Below are 18,254 nucleotides of genomic sequence, written 5' to 3'. Positions count from 1 at the left end.
AACTGAGGCCAGAGGGAATGCAATTAATTGCGCTGTGATTGATTACACTCCCTTGGATGTATTTAAATTTTATTTCCAACCTTGCATGATATACTAATACTGTATTCCAGGAACATACAGTGTGTTTCTGCTGTCCAGCATTTGAATTGGCATATTACGGGAAATCCGTTTAATGAAGAGCTGAGGGCCCAGGGGCAGCACGGACCAGCCCACACTGCGATATGTGTGCGCACTAGGTCCGTGCAGCAGAGCTGGTCTCCAGTCGTCCTGGTTAACCCTTGCTACGGAACCAAGACCTAGCTCTATCGAGCCCGTGTGGTGGCTGGTGTGCAACGGCCGCCCCACGTTAAAAAAATCCACGCACAGGCATCTTCCACCCCTGGAGTTCAGGACTGGAATATTAGGTCCTTCATTGAAACATCTGTGAACTCATCCCTTTTGGTGTGGAAGCAAGTCATCCTCATTTGAGGGACCACCTATGATGATGATGATGATGACAATACATCCACCTATATTTGGGGAGATGAATTGAATACTAATGTCACTTTCAGTGGGACATTCTGGAAGTGTCGCCGGGTGTTAGGGACCTGTTGGAATGGCTTTTTGCCTGATTTTTTGCCCCTGTGCATTACAGTTATGTTGTGGAGCTGGTCTATCTCCAAAGGAAAATATGCCCTGTACATACAGATTTTCAGAAGACATTTTGTAAGATGCCACATAAGAGACTTGTTACGACAATTAAAGGGAATGTAGCTGCATGGATAGACAGATGGCCAGGGACAGAAAATAAAGATTAATAAATGTTCCTCAGATTGGCAGAATGTGCGTAGTGATGTACCCCAGGGATCTGCGCTATGGTCACTTTTAATTACCACACATACAAATATTTGGACATCAGCTGAAGGGAAATTGTATTGAAGTTAGGTAATCATTCTAAATTAGGAGGTGTAGCCAACTATGAGGAAGAATGCAAAGAGAATGCAAGAGGACATAGACAGGTTAATGGAGTGGGCACATAGTTGGCAGATAAAGTTCAGTGCAGAGAAATGTGCAGCAATAAATTTTAGGAAAAAGGGTGAAAGGAAGTATGTCCTCAACAGAGTAAAGACAACAATCATCATTTATTCATAGGCGGTCCCTCGAACGAGGATGACTTGCTTCCATGAGAGTTCATAGATGTTTCAATGAAGGACCCGATGTTCCAGCCCTGAACTCCAATTGAGGGGCTGGAAGATGCCTGTGCGTGGATTTTTTTAACGTGCGGTGACTGTTGTACACCAGCCACCACACGGGCTTGACAGAGCTAGGCCTTTATCCAGTGACAAGGGTTAACCAGGACGACTGGAGATTTGCTCTGCTACACGGACCTCGTGCGCACACATATCGCAGTGTGGGCTGGCCTGTGCTATCCCTGGGCCCTCGGCTCTTCTGGGCCCCGTACCCTCATTTGCCGCACTTCCACCACGATCTCTCATTGCTCCTCTGCCACAAACATTCACCGCACCTCCATCATGATCCCTTACCGCTCCTTTTTATTTGCTTTGTGCCTAGGGAACACTTATTTCCTAGGTGCAAAGTAGGAAAAAGGTTAGAGACCTGTGATGCTGATGTTACTCTCCCTTTGCGTTACTTGTGTAGTTCTTGAAGTTTCTCTGAAGAGAAGCATTGTACAAGTGGATGCAATGTCATTATATAACAATGAGTTGGCGTGACATTACCATGGGTCATGCCTCACTGTCCTGGCTTTCCATGTGGCAGAGGCCCAAATGTAGGAGCACCAGCAGATAATGGACTCAACTGATTGCATCCAGCCCCCATCAGACAGTAGTATCTGAGAAAAGGCTAGCTGTCAAAAGCACATTGTTCCACATGATTGGCGCGGTCCCGGCCTGCAAGACCATCAGCAGGCCGGGGCAATTGGAGGGAGCAGTGTGCTGCTGCAGGAGGGTGATGGCTATGAAGCCAGGTCGCTGATTGCAGTGCGGGCAGGCACAGCAGGAGGGGCAAAGGAGCGGCGGGGGTCCGTAGGGGGAAATGATCGGGGCCCAGGAGAGGCGAGGGCCCAGGGGCAGCACGGGCCAGTCCACACTGCGATATGTGCGCGCACTAGGTCCGTGCAGCATAGCAGGTCTCCAGTCATCTTGCCACTGGACCAAGACCTAGCTCTGTCAAGCCCGTGTGGTGGCTGGTGTGCAACGGTCACCCCACGTTAAAAAAAATCCACGCACGGGCATCTTCCACCCTTCAGGATGTAATTCGGGATCTGAATATTAGGTCCTTCATTGAAACACCTGTGAACTCATCCCTTTTTGGCGTGGAAGCAAGTCATCCTCGTTTCGAGGGACTGCCTATGATGATGATGATGATGATGATGTTCCACATGCTGCTGTCTTTTCCAGGCATCAGGATGCTGTTTTTGGACTGCGGTGTGAAGATAATGAAGCTGGTGAACAAAGCTGCTACTGAAGGCCTCTCAGGCTTGCATCAGTGGTTAACTTTCCTCCTCCGTTTCCAGTCCCCTATCGAGGAGCATTCCTACGCTGGTGATGGGTCAGGCCTCAGTGATTATCTGTACTTCTGATACAGGCAGGTACAGGTCAGGTCAGCGCGAGCACCTTTTGGGTGTACTCCTCCTGACTTGTATCTAAGTTTGGGGGGAGGCATGGGGGGAGGTGGGGAGAGAAAGAGTATCAGCCCCTATGTCTCAAAAATCAACATTTTCCTTGGAGTTATGGCCCAGACCCAGTAGGCATCTTCCTATCATTCTGAAGCAGAATTCAACAAGCCTTGGATTGTTCACTCACTAATAGGGAACGTGAGCTGGGCTTAGACCGTTATGAGACTGGTTAGTTTTACCCTACTGATGATGGGTTATTGCAATAATAATCCTGCTCAGTACCAGAGGAACTGCAGGTTCAGATATATTACTGGAAAACAAATCTTATGCAGTGCTGAGTCTTAAGGATCAGTGAGGTCTTAGGTTTGCATCCCTGAGTTGTGCTGTAATCCAGTCTCAGCCAGTATGATGCTGGGGGCAGTACATTTGTCCTCAGTGTCCCTCTTTACAGGGGAGCAGGGGGGCGGGGGGGAATGAAACAGAATTCTTACTCCAGTTCCTGCCTCAAAATGCAACCCCCACACTGCTCCAAGTGCATGGATGTGGAGATTGGGTGCAGTAGTGGGAGTCTGCAAATGCCTATCATCATCATAGGCAGTCCCTTGCAATCGAGGAAGACTTGCTTCCACTCCCAAAGTGAGTTCTTTGAGGGCTGAACAGTCCAATACGAGAGCCACAGACCCTGTTTCAGGTGGGACAGACGTTCGTTGAGGGAAGGGGTGGGTGGGGCCGGTTTGCCGCGCGCTCCTTCCGCTGACTGCGCTTGACCTCTTCATGCTCTTTCCGTTGAGACTCGAAGAGCTCAACGCCCTCCCTGATGCACTTTCTCCACTTAGGGCGGTCTTCGGCCAGGGTCTCCCAGGTGTCAGGGGTGATGTCGCACTTTACCAGTGAGGTTTTGAGGGTAACGTTTCTGCTGCCCACCTTTGCCTCGTTTACCTATGCGCCTATGCCTCAGTATGACCAACCACATTCAGAAGAGGGAAGAGGAATGTAGAAGAAAAATGGGTAAGTGGAGCTGAATAGCTTTGAAACATTAACTTAACTTTTCACACTTTTGTCTTTAGGCAACTTTTACAAGATAACTATCTCTCAATAACCAAGAAACACTTTGTGCCCTATGGGCATGCTGATGGCAAAGACGATTTTCCTCACAAATTACATTCTGTAGGCAGTGGATTCATGCGGACAAAGCCTCTGAACTTTCCATTCCTCAAAGATGTAAGAAAACGTTCAATGGACCTAAAGTTACAAACGCTATGGGGCCCGGTTGTGTAATGGGTTAGACGCTGGCCTTTTATTTATGAGACTTAAGTTCAAATGTAGCATGGATAGTGTAATGTATTTGCTTCATCGGTTCTTTGCTTAAGAATTCATAGCAACATATTGCTATTAAGAACATAAGAACATAAGAAATAGGAACAGGAGTAGGCCATATGGCCACTCGAGCCTGCTCCGTCATTCAATAAGATCATGGCTGATCTGATCATGGACTCAGCTCTACTTCCCTGCCCACTCCCCATAACCCCTTATTCCCTTATCGTTTAAGAGACTGTCTATTTCTGTCTTAATGTCCCAGCTTCCACAGCTCTCTGAGGCAGCAAATTCCACAGCTTTACAGTTGGTTGATTAGCAAAAGATTTAACAATCATACTTCACATCACCAGTTCATCCACCAGGCTCACAATCACCTGCCTCATTGTGGATCCCCTGAACCCAACTGGCTGGGGTTTTATTGAGTCTTGTGAACATCACATTACTGACTAAGAACTCAACAGCTCTACAACAATTTTTGTAAAACTTTTAAATCAAGTGCCCCTTTTTTAAGGGCACAATCAACAGGTCTGCAACTTTTTTAGTTGAAACCATCAATCAAATGCCCCCTTATTAGAGGGGGCACTAAAACCGACAAATAAACAAATTAAATTTTGACCATCAACTTAAATTTGGTTTCAACAGCTCTACAACTCTTCTGGGGGGGAACAAAATAAACATTAGATCAAAGTGACCCCCCGATCTGGTGATAACTCCAGACACTTTTAACTGCCCTCTTTTTTTATATATATTTTTTTCAACATCTCTACAAACCTGTAAGCATACCCACAGGTGCATGCATTACAGATAGCATTCTTTATTTCTCTGTTGAAGAGCTTTAAACCTGTTGCCAATTCAGGATTTTTTTGGCAAACTGAACATGGCTAGTGTGGAAATTGGAAAATTGTCACATTGGGGCAGCAGAAGGTGCTCTTCTAAGGTTGGGGCTGAGGTACATTTGGGGCCGTGTAGAGGACACTTTACTCTGCATTTAAATGTGCTATTCCTGACGTGGAGGTGCTTGTTATTTATAATGGGCCTATCTACACAGATCAAATTTAATCCTTTCATTATTGAGCTAGATAGGTTAAGGAGGGTGAAGGAACGTAAGTGTCAGTTACATAAATGTAGAACTAGGTTAGATGTTCAGAAGTACTTCTTTTGCATAGAGTCCTTGACCTTTGAAACATGTTGCTCCCACGTGCAGTCAGTACAGACGCATTGCAAGCATTCAAAAGGTAAGGGGCTAATGACAGAAAAGGAACACGTGTTAGAATGCTGGCTCCAAACTATGCCTTCCAACAGAGCTCTCTGCTAATTATGTGTGATGTTTGTGCAATTGCGTGGAATGTAAGGCTTATAATGTCTGAGTCCTCCTCCAATTCAGGCACACCCTTCTATTCTGTGCCAACTTATCAAGCAATCATCAAATTAGTCTTTTGATATTGCAATTTGAAGGAGGACATACATAATGACAGGCATTTGTCAACCTGAATCAATTTTATGTGTTAGTAAGTGACTAAGCATCATACAGCTAGGTTATGTAGTAATGCTTTTATATGTGAAGCCCTTTAAAGATATGGAAGAAAGACTTGGATTTATATAGCGCCTTTCACGATCACCGGACGTCTCAAAGTGCTTTACAGCCAATGAAGTACTTTTGAAGTGTAGTCACTGTTGTAATGTAGGAAATGCGGCAGCCAATTTGCACACAGCAAACTCCCACAAACAGAAATGTGATAATGACCTGATAATGTTTTTTTTTTATTATGTTGATTTTGGGATAAATATGGGCCAGGGCACCAGGGATAAGTCACCTGCTCTTCAAAATGGGATCTTTTACATCCACTTAGTTTAACATCTCCCACAGCACAGCACAGCACTGGGGTGTCAGCTTAGATTGTTTTGTGCTCATGTTCCTGGAGTGGGACTTGAACCCACAACCTTCTGATATAGAGACAAGAGTGCTACCCATTCAGCCACAGCTGACACTGAGTGTACTCATAGTGTCAGTTGGAAGTTGAAGCTTGCACGAATGCACTACAGGGATATAATTATGCCTTTCAAGTGCTATAAGGTTGTTTAAGGACTTGGCATCGGCCAGCAGTGAAAGAGCCACAGGTTGACGGGCAATGCTTTGTGGCATGCGTACTTCTGCCATCTACTTGGTAAATATTACAATTGGATAGCCTTAGCTCGGCAGCTTCCATCGGTATGTCATGTTCTTCTGTATCTGTTCCCAACTCTTTTGAGTGTTGCATACAATGTGACACTGGCTGCTATCACTTTGCAGGCAAGTTCTTTCTGCTCTCCTCTGGGAATGGTTCCTTTGGGTGGTAAACATCCTTGAAGCCATGTCATGCAGAAGCATCACGACTTCACCAGCTCTCAAATAGGGTGTTTGGATGCTACACCACTCCGCCATTTGTCTACAGCTTCTGTTTATACCTCCATATTTGTTTGGTTGCCATTGGTTTTCACAGTAACTTGCCCGTACAGTCTTTGTAAAGGCAGAATTTTTTTTTTGAACACATACACATCCTTTGTAAAGGCTGAACAATTTTTGCCTTCCTATATGTGGATAATAATCTGTGAAAGAACACCTCCTTTAAATTTGACCATTAACCATAGGGCTCCATAAGGGCCATTGACATGCAATTTTTCACCCCACCATGTCAAGCTCCCAGTACAAGGCTTCATATGTACAGGAGGCTGACTTTGAATTGGTAATAGCTCTGACCTCAGAAGATTAGTAATGGTTGGACATGCATCACTCTGGTGTATGCTAAAGCTGCTTTGCAAACTTCCCCCACCACCTTTGATCATAGCAGAAAACTGATCCCTGGATGCAAAAACCATCATATCTGAAATTAAGGACTGCTAAAATTGACACACAAATTCATTTTGAAAGCTGCTAAAATATTACTACTTCCACTATTTCCTGGGAACAGATGCAGAAGGACATGGTATATCTGTGTCCAGCAACCTGCTCTTCTGTGATTTAATTGAGGTGTTCAAAATCAGGAAGGATTTTGATAGAGTAAATAAGGACACAGATTGAAGGCCATTGGCAAAGGAGCCAGAGGTGAGATGAGGAGAAATATTTTTACACCGTGACTTGTTCTGATCCGGAACGTGCTGCCTGAAAGGGCGGTGGAAGCAGATTCAATGGAAACTTTCAAAAGAGAATTGGATACATACTTGAAGGGATTTTCTTTTGCAGTGCTATGGGTAAAGAGCAGGGGAAGTGGGTCTGATTGGATCGCTCTTTCAAGGAGCTGGCACAGGCACGATGGATGGAATGGCTTCCTTCTGTGCTGAACCATTCTATGATCAATGAATATTAATCCTTCAATCAGCACCACTAAAAACAGATTATCCGGTCATTATCACATTACTGGTTGTGGGAGCTTGCTGTGCGCAAATTGGCTGCCGCATTTCCTACATTACAACAGATACTACACTTCAAAAGTACTGGCTGTAAAGCGCTTTGGGACATCCGGTGGTCGTGAAAGGCGCTATATAAACGTAAGTCTTCCTTTTTCTCCTTGGCTGGACAGTTTGAAGCTAAATAAGTGTAGCCATAGTGGATAAAAGATTAGTTTAATTTTTTCTACTGAAGTTGAACTTCAACAAAGTGCAAAGATTGTATTGCATATTACTGATCCTTGCATCTTCCCACCTTCTAAAGTCTGGCTTTATGACAGGCAAGAACTTAGGGGCATATAGCAGAGATCAGCAACAAACAGGCTGAAAATGCTTTGATGCCTAGTCTTGTTATGTTTGCTGAACCTTCCTAAATTAACCTCCACAGGCAGAATTTATTACCTTCATAGAGAAAGTAAAATTCAAGAAAATTCAGCTTGTTTTTTTATCTACTACAGTACCTCTATGTTGGATGAAAACATTGATTGAAGTAGTCCAATTTAAGTCCATCCTTTTTCTTAATCACTCTGGAAATATCCATCATACAACTGTAATCATCAGAGAGAAGAACACAAGAGCTTGCCTGGGGGAAAATAAATCATTTAGGATTTTCTCTCTTCATCAGTAACTAGTGACCCTTAATGGAAAGTGGGAGAACAATTGAAAATTGTTCACTTTTTAGCAGCACCTTTGTTTCCTAATTGATGAAACAATCTGAGAGAGATTGAAAAATTCCCGCTGACAGGCACTTTATGATGGATATACATTGGATACTATATTACTCCAATTAATCCCTATCATTGTACTTCAGTGGAGACATGCTGGCATTGGAGAATACACATCATAGAGCAATTAACCTGATATTGGGGATTAGGTTCCTAGGCTATAGAAATAGGAATGTTTACACTAGGGAAAAAACGCCTTGGGGGAAATCTTACTGAAGTATTCAGTATCCCAAGGGTGTAGATAACTTGAACCCTAATACTATATTTGATATAATCGCAAACTCTATAATAAGGGAGAACATGGATTGAAGCTAAGAGGAAATGTTAAAAAAATTCAATTTAGGTTTAACTACCTTAAACAGAGGGTGCGGGACATATGGAACAGACTGTGCAGGTGGACAGTGTCACTGGATATGGAGGAACTGGATAGATATTTGGCAGGTTGAGGAGCTGAGATAATGTATGGAACTTTTCCAAACTTTGCGACTGGCCAATTAGACCACAGTGGTCTCTTCTGGGCCTGCACATTCCGGTGATTTTATGTTCCAGACGAACACATGTATTACAAGATTGGGTGTGCTTTTGGATGAAGCATTTTATATGTGGGATTATCAGTATTTTTTTTCTATTTAAGTCTATTAAGGAGAAATTTTATTTTTGAAAATCATTTATATTGGCCTTTACCTCATGGACTGATCAGTATAGGTGACAGGATTAGTAAGCGGGTGTGACATAAGTTAAACAATGTGTGTCACATTTTTAACTCTCGTGTTAATGTTTTTCTCGTCACTTCCATCATGCAGATGAAAGAAGTCCATATTGACACAAGACACCATGGACCATCTTCTATCACAGGAATTGAACCCAAGCACACACCCTTACTACATCAAATTCAACCACAGGATCCAGTGATGGAAGAGAATGGAGGCTATGTAAGTGCAGTATGTCATTGCTGGCGGTTGCACATCTACCCTTTCTTGAATTTAAATGATTTCTTTTCCAACTGTTCTCAAAATAAAGTCTATAAATCTGGGTGAATAACCATTTGTTGTCCAATCACAAACCTTTTCATTCATGAGTGCTGTAACCTGTAGCAACCATGTCAAGCAATCATGGACCATTTTCTTGTCCATTTCACAAGACTATAAATTTCATGCCAGACACGAGACTCCCAAAGCAAGCGCTCTATTCAGAACTCCTTCACGGCAAACAAGCCAAAAGTGGGCAGAGGAAACGTTACAAGGACACTCTCAAAGTCTCCCTGATAAAATGCAACATCCCCACCGACACCTGGGAGTCCCTGGCCAAAGACCACCCTAAGTGGAGGAAGTGCATCCGGGAGGGCGCTGAGCACCTCGAGTCTCATCGCCGAGAGCATGCAGAAACCAAGCGCAGGCAGCGGAAAGAGCATGTGGCAAACCTGTCCCACTCACCCCTTCCCTCAACGACTGTCTGTCCCACCTGTGACAGGGACTGTGGTTCTCATATTGGACTGTTCAGCCACCTAAGGACTCATTTTTAGAGTGGAAGCAAGTCTTCCTCGATTCTGAGGGACTGCCTATGATGATGCTGATGAAATTTCAGAGTAACTGCCATGTCTAATCACGCTTCACGTTTTTTACAACAATTCATCTACATTAATAACTTCTCAACTTGTCATGGCCATATTTTTTGACTAGAAAAAAATAAACCCCTCTTGCCAACTTGTCATTAATGGTTGAAATGAACTTTTGGGGTTTAGCGAGGTATGCCAACAATAACCCCCATTCATATAGCACCTTTAACATTGTAACTTCAGGGCGGCCGAGATGGTCAGTAGTAAGAGAAGAATGGGGTGGGGGGCGTGGAGTGAGTGAAACCATAGCTTTGTTTTCAAACTCTTAAACACGGCAGTGGGTTTCTGTGTGTGTAAGATAACTGACTGATAGAAAAAAGTTCACTCTACCATAATTTATTTTTCATTAGTTACCCTTCACACCAGATCCTTATCTGCATTAACGTGAGCCATCTGCTGCTATAGGATTTATTTTCTCTCTTGTTCAGAATACAAGAGGCCAAGGATCAAGCAAGACACTAATTTGACAGACAATGCAACAATTTTTACCAGAAAGAAAGTCGTTACTTTTCATACAACCTTTTCTAATGAATACAACTCGCGGCAAAGAATTGGTCAAGTTCTTTGGCTTGGGAGAAAAAAAGGTCCCTTTCCTATGCCGTTTTGTCCGGACGTCACACGTGGCTCTCCTGAAAACCCTTGTAAAATGGGGTCTTTCAAATTGTTTTCTTTTAAATCAGTTGTTTGATCACCATTATCTGGGTTGCTTTAAACACCAAAGAATGTCAGGTCAGTTTGAAGTCCTTGCTTCCTTATCTCTGCAACTGTCAGCATTGTTTCTTCTATTTAGTTACTCAGTTTATAGCTTACAAAGGCTCCCTTCAGTCTCGCTGACACATACGCTTCTCTCTTCAAACATCCTGGACAATAAGCAAAAACCATCATGCATCCTGATTTGGGTCAAGCTGTGTTCTTTTACCAAGAAATCGAGTCTTCTTGAAAAGAAATATCAAAAGTCCATAATGAAACGTCCAAAATCCTTCGCTGCACAATCAGAAACTTGGCGATGCACAAGTCAATACCGGTACTACCAATCCAAATGACCCTTCCTCGCTGAGTGGGGTGACTAACTTCTAATGTCTGCGACAGTGAGGCTGAGGCTGGAAGCCCAACATTAGCTGACTGTTGACAGCCATGAAGTTCTCCATTAATTCCCAATCATCTCTTTTCTTTCCTGAAGGCCGTGATTCAGTTACCTACAGCCTCACAAGTACCAGCAATCCTCCAGTACCGTATCCAAGTGGCCTTTTTTTTATATGCACACCAGTGAGCACTGGCAGCCTACTCGATGATGGAAGCATCATAGCTAAGACCGATCTTGTCTTCATCCTACATCCACATACAAGTACTTTCCAGCAAGGGTCACTGGTTACTGATGAAGGGAGAAAACCCTAATGATTTATTTTCCCCTCCCTAGTTCAGGGACACAGACTAATTGTGGTACTCTCAATGCTGCCCTTGCTGAGTTCAGTAAACTCAGCACAGACCATGGATTGTGTGATAATGTATGTCACATCATCATCATCATCATAGGCAGTCCCTCGGAATCGAGGAAGACTTGCTTCCACTCCCAAAGTGAGTTCTTTGGTGGCTTGAATAGTTCAATACGAGAGCCACAGACCCTGTTACAGGTGGGACAGATATTCGTCGAGGGAAGGGGTGGGTGGGGCTGGTTTGCTGCGCGCTCCTTCCACTGCCTGCGTTTGACCTCTTCACGCTCTTTGCATTGAGACTCCCGGATGCACTTTCTCCACCTCGGGCGGTCTTCGGCCAGGGTCTCCCAGGTGTCAGTGGTGATGTCGCACTTTACCAGGGAGGCTTTGACGGTGTCCTTGTAACGTTTCCGCTGCCCACCTTTGGCTCGTTTACCATGAAGGAGCTCCGCATAAAGCATTTGCTTAGGGAGTCTCGTATCTGGCATGCGAACTATGTGGCCTGCCCAGCGAAGCTGATCGAGTGTGGTCAGTGCTTCAATACTGGGGATGTTAGCCTGGACAAGGACACTGATATTGGTGCACCTGTCCTCCCAGGGGATTTGCAGGATCTTGCGGAGACATCGTTGGTGATATATCTCCGCCGCACAGCAGTGCCCTCCAATCATCAAGATTCACGGACCGGCCCTCGACAACGTGGACCATTTCCCATATCTCGGGAGCCTTTTATCAACAAAGGCAGACATTGATGCGGAGATTCAACATTGCCTCCAGTGCGTCAGTGCAGCCTTCAGCCGTCTGAGGAAAAGAGAGTTTGAAGACCAGGCCCTCCAACCTACCACCAAGCTCATGGCCTACAGGGCTGTAGTAATACCCGCCCTCTTGTATGGATCTGAGGCATGGACGATGTATGTCACACCAAAGTGTAGAATAGATACAGACTGACATTGTTTATAGCATTTTTCAACTGTTTTTTTACAACAATTCATCCACGTTGGACGCATAAGAATGTAGCAATTTCAATTTTAAAAATCTGGAAATTGAAAAAAGCTAGTAATCAGTAAACAAGCAATGGCCATGAAGCTGTTGCATTGTCATTGATGTCAATAAGGTCCTTTAACAAAAGAAACCTACCAGGTCTGACGTAAACGTGACTCCAGCCCCACACTAACGTAGTTGACTCTTTAGGCCCTCTGAAGTGGCCTAGCAAGCCACTCAGTTGCAGTGGTTCAAGAAGAAGTCCCAACATCATTCCCAGAGCACTGAGGGATGGGCAATAAATGCTGGTTTTACCAGCGATGCCCCAATCCAGAGATTGAATAATAATAATAATTAGAAAAAAGCTAAGAGTACCCTATACATTGGATAATTGACTTCGGGTATTACCTGAAGCAGGTTTACTCTTCCAAATCCCATTAATAAATCAGGGTGGCTGGTCAATCAGTGGTGCAAACTGGAGTACTCGGGACTCGCCTCGCTTGAATCAGATTACTGAGATGGCCACAAATTATCACCTCAGTTCCAATCTCCCAAAACAATGGATATTGCTCTGAGTTTATTGTGACGAGAGGTACCGTGATGAGAGGTATTCAGCAAAGTAGGCCTTATGGGATATTAGCCCTTTAAACAATCTCAAGTTTAATTAATAATTAATACTTTTTCCTTCTCCGACTTTCTCTCTGATTTTCTCATGCTGTTGTGTGGTAAGAGCCTGATTTAGTTCGTATTGGCAGGCTGTTTGACCATACTTGATTCATTGTGAATATTCATATTCCCCCTCTTTCAGCTAAGGCTGCTGGACAACGATAAGGATGGAGAGCTGTCGGCCATTTTTCTTTTTCGCCCTCCCTATCCTGGTGATGTTGTGATCTCCCCAAGCAGCCCCACCTGAAATCTGCTAACCACACAGACCAGAGACTGAACCTGGGATCTTTCTGCTCCACAAATCTCAGTACATACCCTCCATTTACTCATTAAGCTATTGGAGACATTTGGTTTTTGAAATACAATGACATTTTCCTATTTGTATTGTTCCAGGGACCAAACTACATGTCCACAGAATACAATGCGAAATATAAACTCAAGCCACTGGATTTGCCAGGTAAGTAATCTTAAATTACTAAAATCTTCACGTCACCTTTTAAAATCCACAGTTGTAGCATCTGCCCTTGTAACAGGTGCAAAAACTGGTATGTTGCAGAGAGAGCACGTGGGCTGCAGGGGGCCTTTCGAGGTAATTGTCCACTTTGTTGTCTGGGCAGCAACCTGGATCACCAGCCGGATTTTCCTTCCATGGATTTCAGTTCTTCAGTCAAAAGCTACTTAAAGAACTTCAAAGAGTTTGGACTGTCTTTATTTTTAATTTTGCAATAGATGAGGCAAGCAATGCATTTATAGGAGTAGAAATTGGTCCTCATTGTTACCCATTTTCTGGACAGGGGAAAATAGAATCAACCTCAGGGTGCAATGTTCCACTCCCAATCTGCACCTCAGCAGAGAAGCTTCGCCGTGTTGTAAAGGTTATTGCAGGCGTTAATGGCAGTCGCCTAAAACAGGTGCTGTGCCCCTCATATATGTAAATGAGGAGCCGAACACCTGGTTTAGGCACCCTGGCAGGAATTGCCCGGCCTGCTCTGCTCAGGAATCTTCAGCGACAGCTGCAGCCTAAGTTGGGCAGGTGCTATTGGAGCGCTGCTGGTAATGGACCAGAAAACGTGCCAATTTGCACCCATATTTTCTTATTGCGTCTCGTTCTGATGCGTAATTATCTGCAAATAAATCTATTTATTTTAGTATTACACATTAATCTAACAATGTGATATTTACCTGCTTTCAGAGAATAAAGGAGAATGTGTGCACATTCAGGTGGTCTTCAATGTGGTATACAAGCTTAAATACTAATTGTTTGTCTGTGTCACACTATCCGACTCATGGCACACGGAAGAGTGCAGATGGTTAGTTCATCGGAAACTCGGATAGAGGAAATCTTCATGGGATATTTTTGATTTGTTATACAGATCAATCACACTGCTCCAATCCAAACAATAATCATAGGGTTTTCAGGATACAATCAGTCATGTTTATATGGAATGCATTGCCTGAAAGGTTGGTGGAAGCATATTCAATAGTGAATTGGATATGTAACATAAGAACATAAGAAATAAGAGCAGAAGTAGGCCATATGGCCCCTCGAGCCTACTCCGCCATTTAATAAGATCATAGCTGATCCGATCATGGACTCAGCTCCACTTCCCTGCCCGCTCTCCATAACCCCTTATTCCCTTCTCGGTTAAGAAACTGTCTATTTCTGTCTTAAATTTATTCAATGTCCCGGCTTCTACAGCTCTCTGAGGCAGCGAATTCCACAGAATTACAACCCTCAGAGAGAAGAAATTCCTCCTCATCTCAGTTTTAAATGGGCGGCCCCTTATGCTAAGATTATGCCCCCTGGTTCTAGTCTCCTCTATCAGTGGGACCATCTTCTCTGCATCCACCTTGTCAAGCCCCCTCATAATCTTATACATTTTGATAAGATCACCTCTCATTCTTCTGAATTCCAATGAGTAGAGACCCAACCTCCTCAACCTTTCCTCATAAGTCAACCCCCTCAACCCCGGAATCAACCTAGTGAACCTTCTTTGAACTGCCTCCAAAGCAAATATATCCTTTCGTAAATATGGAAACCAAAATTGTACGCAGTATCCCAGGTGTGGCCTCACTAATACCCTGTATAACTGTAGCAAGACTTCCCTGCTTTTATACTCCATCCCCTTTGCAATAAAGGCCAAGATTCCATTTGCCTTCCTGATCACTTGCAGTCCCTGCTTACTAACCTTTTGTGTTTCATGCACAAGAACCCCCAGATCCCGCTGTACTGCAGCACTTTGCAATTTTTCTCCATTTAAATAGTAACTTGCTCTTTGATTTTTTTCTGCCAAAGTGCATGTACTTGAAAAGGAAAACACTGTAGTGTTACAGGGAAAGGGGATGGGGGGGGCTTTGGAGTGGGATTAATTTGATAGCTCTTTCAAAGAGCCGTCACAGATGCAATGGACTGAGTGGCCTCCTTCTGTGCTGTTAGATTCAATGGGCAAAAAATTCGAGTACGCTGGAAACGTGCCGGTAACAGCGCTGGCCAAGGTTAACGGCCGCCCACCAAGAGAGCACAGGCAGCACCGGTATTTTGCTGCTGATGAACACCAGCATAGCATTGATTTTGTGGTGTAATGCGCTCTTTCCTGCCCTTAGCTCAGCAGGAGGCCGAAGGTTGCCCGCTTGTGGTGAAGGCAAACAGTGAAGAAAGTAGCGAACATGCAGGCCATGTACAGAACAGTTGCTGTACTAGTTACAACAATATTGCCTGCCACCCGATTATTAATGTTATGTATTTGTGCTTGTGTCACCAGACACCAGGGTGCGTTACTGTCAGAGGTCATCGGGCTGTATGCGCGCGCGTGCGCGGTCACTGGTATATAAACGCGGGTACCATGTTACGCAGGTTACTTTGGGCGCGAATAAAGTTGGATCAGTTTTACACCTGAGGCAGTTTACAGTTACAAGTCTTTTGAGTCATTACATTCATTACATTTGGTGACGAGGTAACTTAAGAACCTTCGCATGTACAATGGGCACTATTGGAATTCTGGAGAGATTCGCGGATGGCGAGGATTGGGCAGATTTTATCGACCGCCTGGATCAGTATTTTGTGGCCAACAAAATGAAGGGAGAGGCTGATGTAGTTTGGCGCAGGGAGGTTTTCCTCACCATCTGTGGTCCAAAGATTTATGGCCTCATGAAGAATCTTCTCTCGCCTTTACGTCCAATGGACAAACAATACGGGGATTTGGGTGCTTTAGTGCATGACCATTTTAAGCCAAAAGAGGAGCTCATCATCTCACGCTATCGCTTCTACATGCATGTCGTGCTGAGGGCCAGGATGTGTCGGGATTCATCGCCGACCTGCGACCTCTCGCTGAGCCGTGTAAATTTAGGAACATGTTGGAAGATATGCTGCAAGATTTCTTTGTGATAGGCATCAACCATGATGTGATTCTTCGGAAGTTATTGGCCGAAGAGGAGCTGGATTTGAGCAAGGCCATCGCGACTGCCCAGGCATGCATGACGACTGATGATAATTTGAGGCAGATATCATCGAAGCGTTGGACCTTCACGACAAGTACTGTAAACAAGATTGTGTCATCGTCTGGCAGAGCTGCTTATGGCAGGGCCTACTCGACTTATGTGAAACCTGTAGCTGCTTAAAGTCCGCCAACTGGGTCGAATCCGATTTCACCCTGTTGGCGTTGTTGGGGCAATCATCGGCCTCATCAGTGTCAGTTTAAACAGTACTCCTGTAATGGCTGTTCGAAAGTGGGGCATCTTCAGAGAATGTGCCCACAATTGAGCAAGCGTGCTGCCACTCATCACATTGCTGATGATGACCAGTCCAGTGCTAGCCCGGATACACAACCCGAGAGGAAGTGTATGGTCTGTATTCGTTCTTGGAAAGGAGCCAGCCGATAATTGTTAATGTGAAGCTGAATGGGGTGCCTGCTTCAATGGAGCTGGACACGGGTGCGAGTCAGTCGGTAATGAGCCAAAGGATATTCAACAAGCTGTGGGACACTGAGGCTGTGAAGCCTAAGCTGAGTCCAGTCAATGCCAAGTTGTGTACTTACACTAAGGAACTCATACCAATGATTGGCAGTAGTCAAGGTGTCGTATGACGATGTGATTTATGATCTTCCGTTACGGATCGTCCCAGGTAATGGTCCAATACTGTTTGGCAGGAATTGGCTCAAGAAAATCAAGTGGAATTGGAATGAGATCACAGCGTTGATGACACTTCGTGTGCTCAAGTGTTGAAGAAGTTTCCTTCTTTGTTTGAACCGGGCATTGGTAATTTTACTGGGGCCAAGGTGCAGATTCTCCTGGATTCTGATGCAAGGCCTGTCTATCATAAGGCTCAGTCTGTTCTGTAAATGAAGAGGGAGAAGGTTGAAATTGAGCTTGACAGACTCCAGTGTGAAGGGATCATATCACCGGTTGAGTTTAACAATTCGGCTAGTCCCATTGTTCCTGTGTTGAAGAGCGATGGCACCATCAGGATTTGTGGAGACTACAAGGGTATGATTAACCGATTTTCGAAACAGGATCAGTACCCATTACCGAAGGCTGATGTCCTGTTCGCCATGCTAGCTGGTGGAAAGTCATTCACTAAACTGGATTTGACGACGGCCTATATGACACAGGAGTTTGTCGACACTTCAAAGAAACTGACCTGCATCAACACCTATAAAGGACTGTTTGTCTACAACAGGTGTCCTTTTGGAATTCGTTTGACTGCAGCCATATTTCAGAGGAATATTGAGGGTTTACTGAAGTCCGTTCCTAGAACTGTTGTGTTTCAAGATGACATTCTGGTCACAGGTCACGACACTACTGAACATCTGAACAAAGTGGGACTCAGGCTGAAATGCTCGAAGTGTGTCTTCATGGCACCTGAAGTTGAATTCCTGGGGAGGAAGATTGCTGCTGATGGCATCAGGCCTACTGATTCGAAAACCAAGGCCATCAAAAATGCACCCAGGTCGCAGAATGTAACGGAGCTGCGTTTATTGCTTGGGCTACTCAACTACTTTGATAATTTCTTAACCAGATTGAGCACTTTGTTAGAACCACTGCACGTGCTACTCAGAAAAGGCAACAACTGGGTCTGGGGTGTGTCTCAAGATAGAGCCTTGAGAAAGCTAAGAATCTGCTATGTTCAAACAAGTTGCTTGTTCATTATGACCTGTGTAAGCGTCTTGTATTGGCCTGTGATGCTTCATCATATGGGGTTGGCTGTGTACTCCAACAAGCAAATGAATCGGGCAAGCTACAACCTGTTGTATAAGCTTTGAGAAGTTTGTCAAAGGTGGAAAGAGTTTACAGCGTGGTAGAAAAAGAAACTTTGGCCTGTGTGTATGGGGTCAAAAAGATGCATCAGTACATGTTTGGTCTTTGTTTTGAACTCAAAACGGATCACAAACCACTCATTTCATTGTTTTCGAAAAACAACGGAATTAATACCAATGCATCGTCCCGTATCCAGAGGTGGGCATTGACATTGTCTGCCTATGATT

At 44.4% G+C, this 18,254-nt stretch overlaps 1 protein-coding gene across 1 annotated transcript in view; it reads left to right on the top strand.

The window, feature by feature from the left end:
* The first annotated feature begins 3,774 nt into the window (after positions 1-3,774).
* saxo4 (stabilizer of axonemal microtubules 4) overlaps positions 3,775-18,254 on the top strand; it is a 187,956-nt gene continuing 173,476 nt past the window's right edge. Inside the window, exons 1-3 of the mRNA XM_070898673.1 lie at positions 3,775-3,838; positions 8,886-9,014; positions 13,168-13,231. Coding sequence (XP_070754774.1) covers positions 3,800-3,838; positions 8,886-9,014; positions 13,168-13,231 — 232 coding nt within the window. The 5' untranslated portion in view covers positions 3,775-3,799. The remainder of the gene's footprint in view (positions 3,839-8,885; positions 9,015-13,167; positions 13,232-18,254) is intronic.

This window comes from Pristiophorus japonicus, chromosome 14 (genome assembly GCF_044704955.1).
Source record: "Pristiophorus japonicus isolate sPriJap1 chromosome 14, sPriJap1.hap1, whole genome shotgun sequence".
Lineage (NCBI taxonomy): Eukaryota > Metazoa > Chordata > Chondrichthyes > Pristiophoridae > Pristiophorus > Pristiophorus japonicus.
The sequence above is the reverse complement of the archived record's forward strand: the minus strand, read 5'-3'. Positions and strand labels throughout refer to the sequence as shown.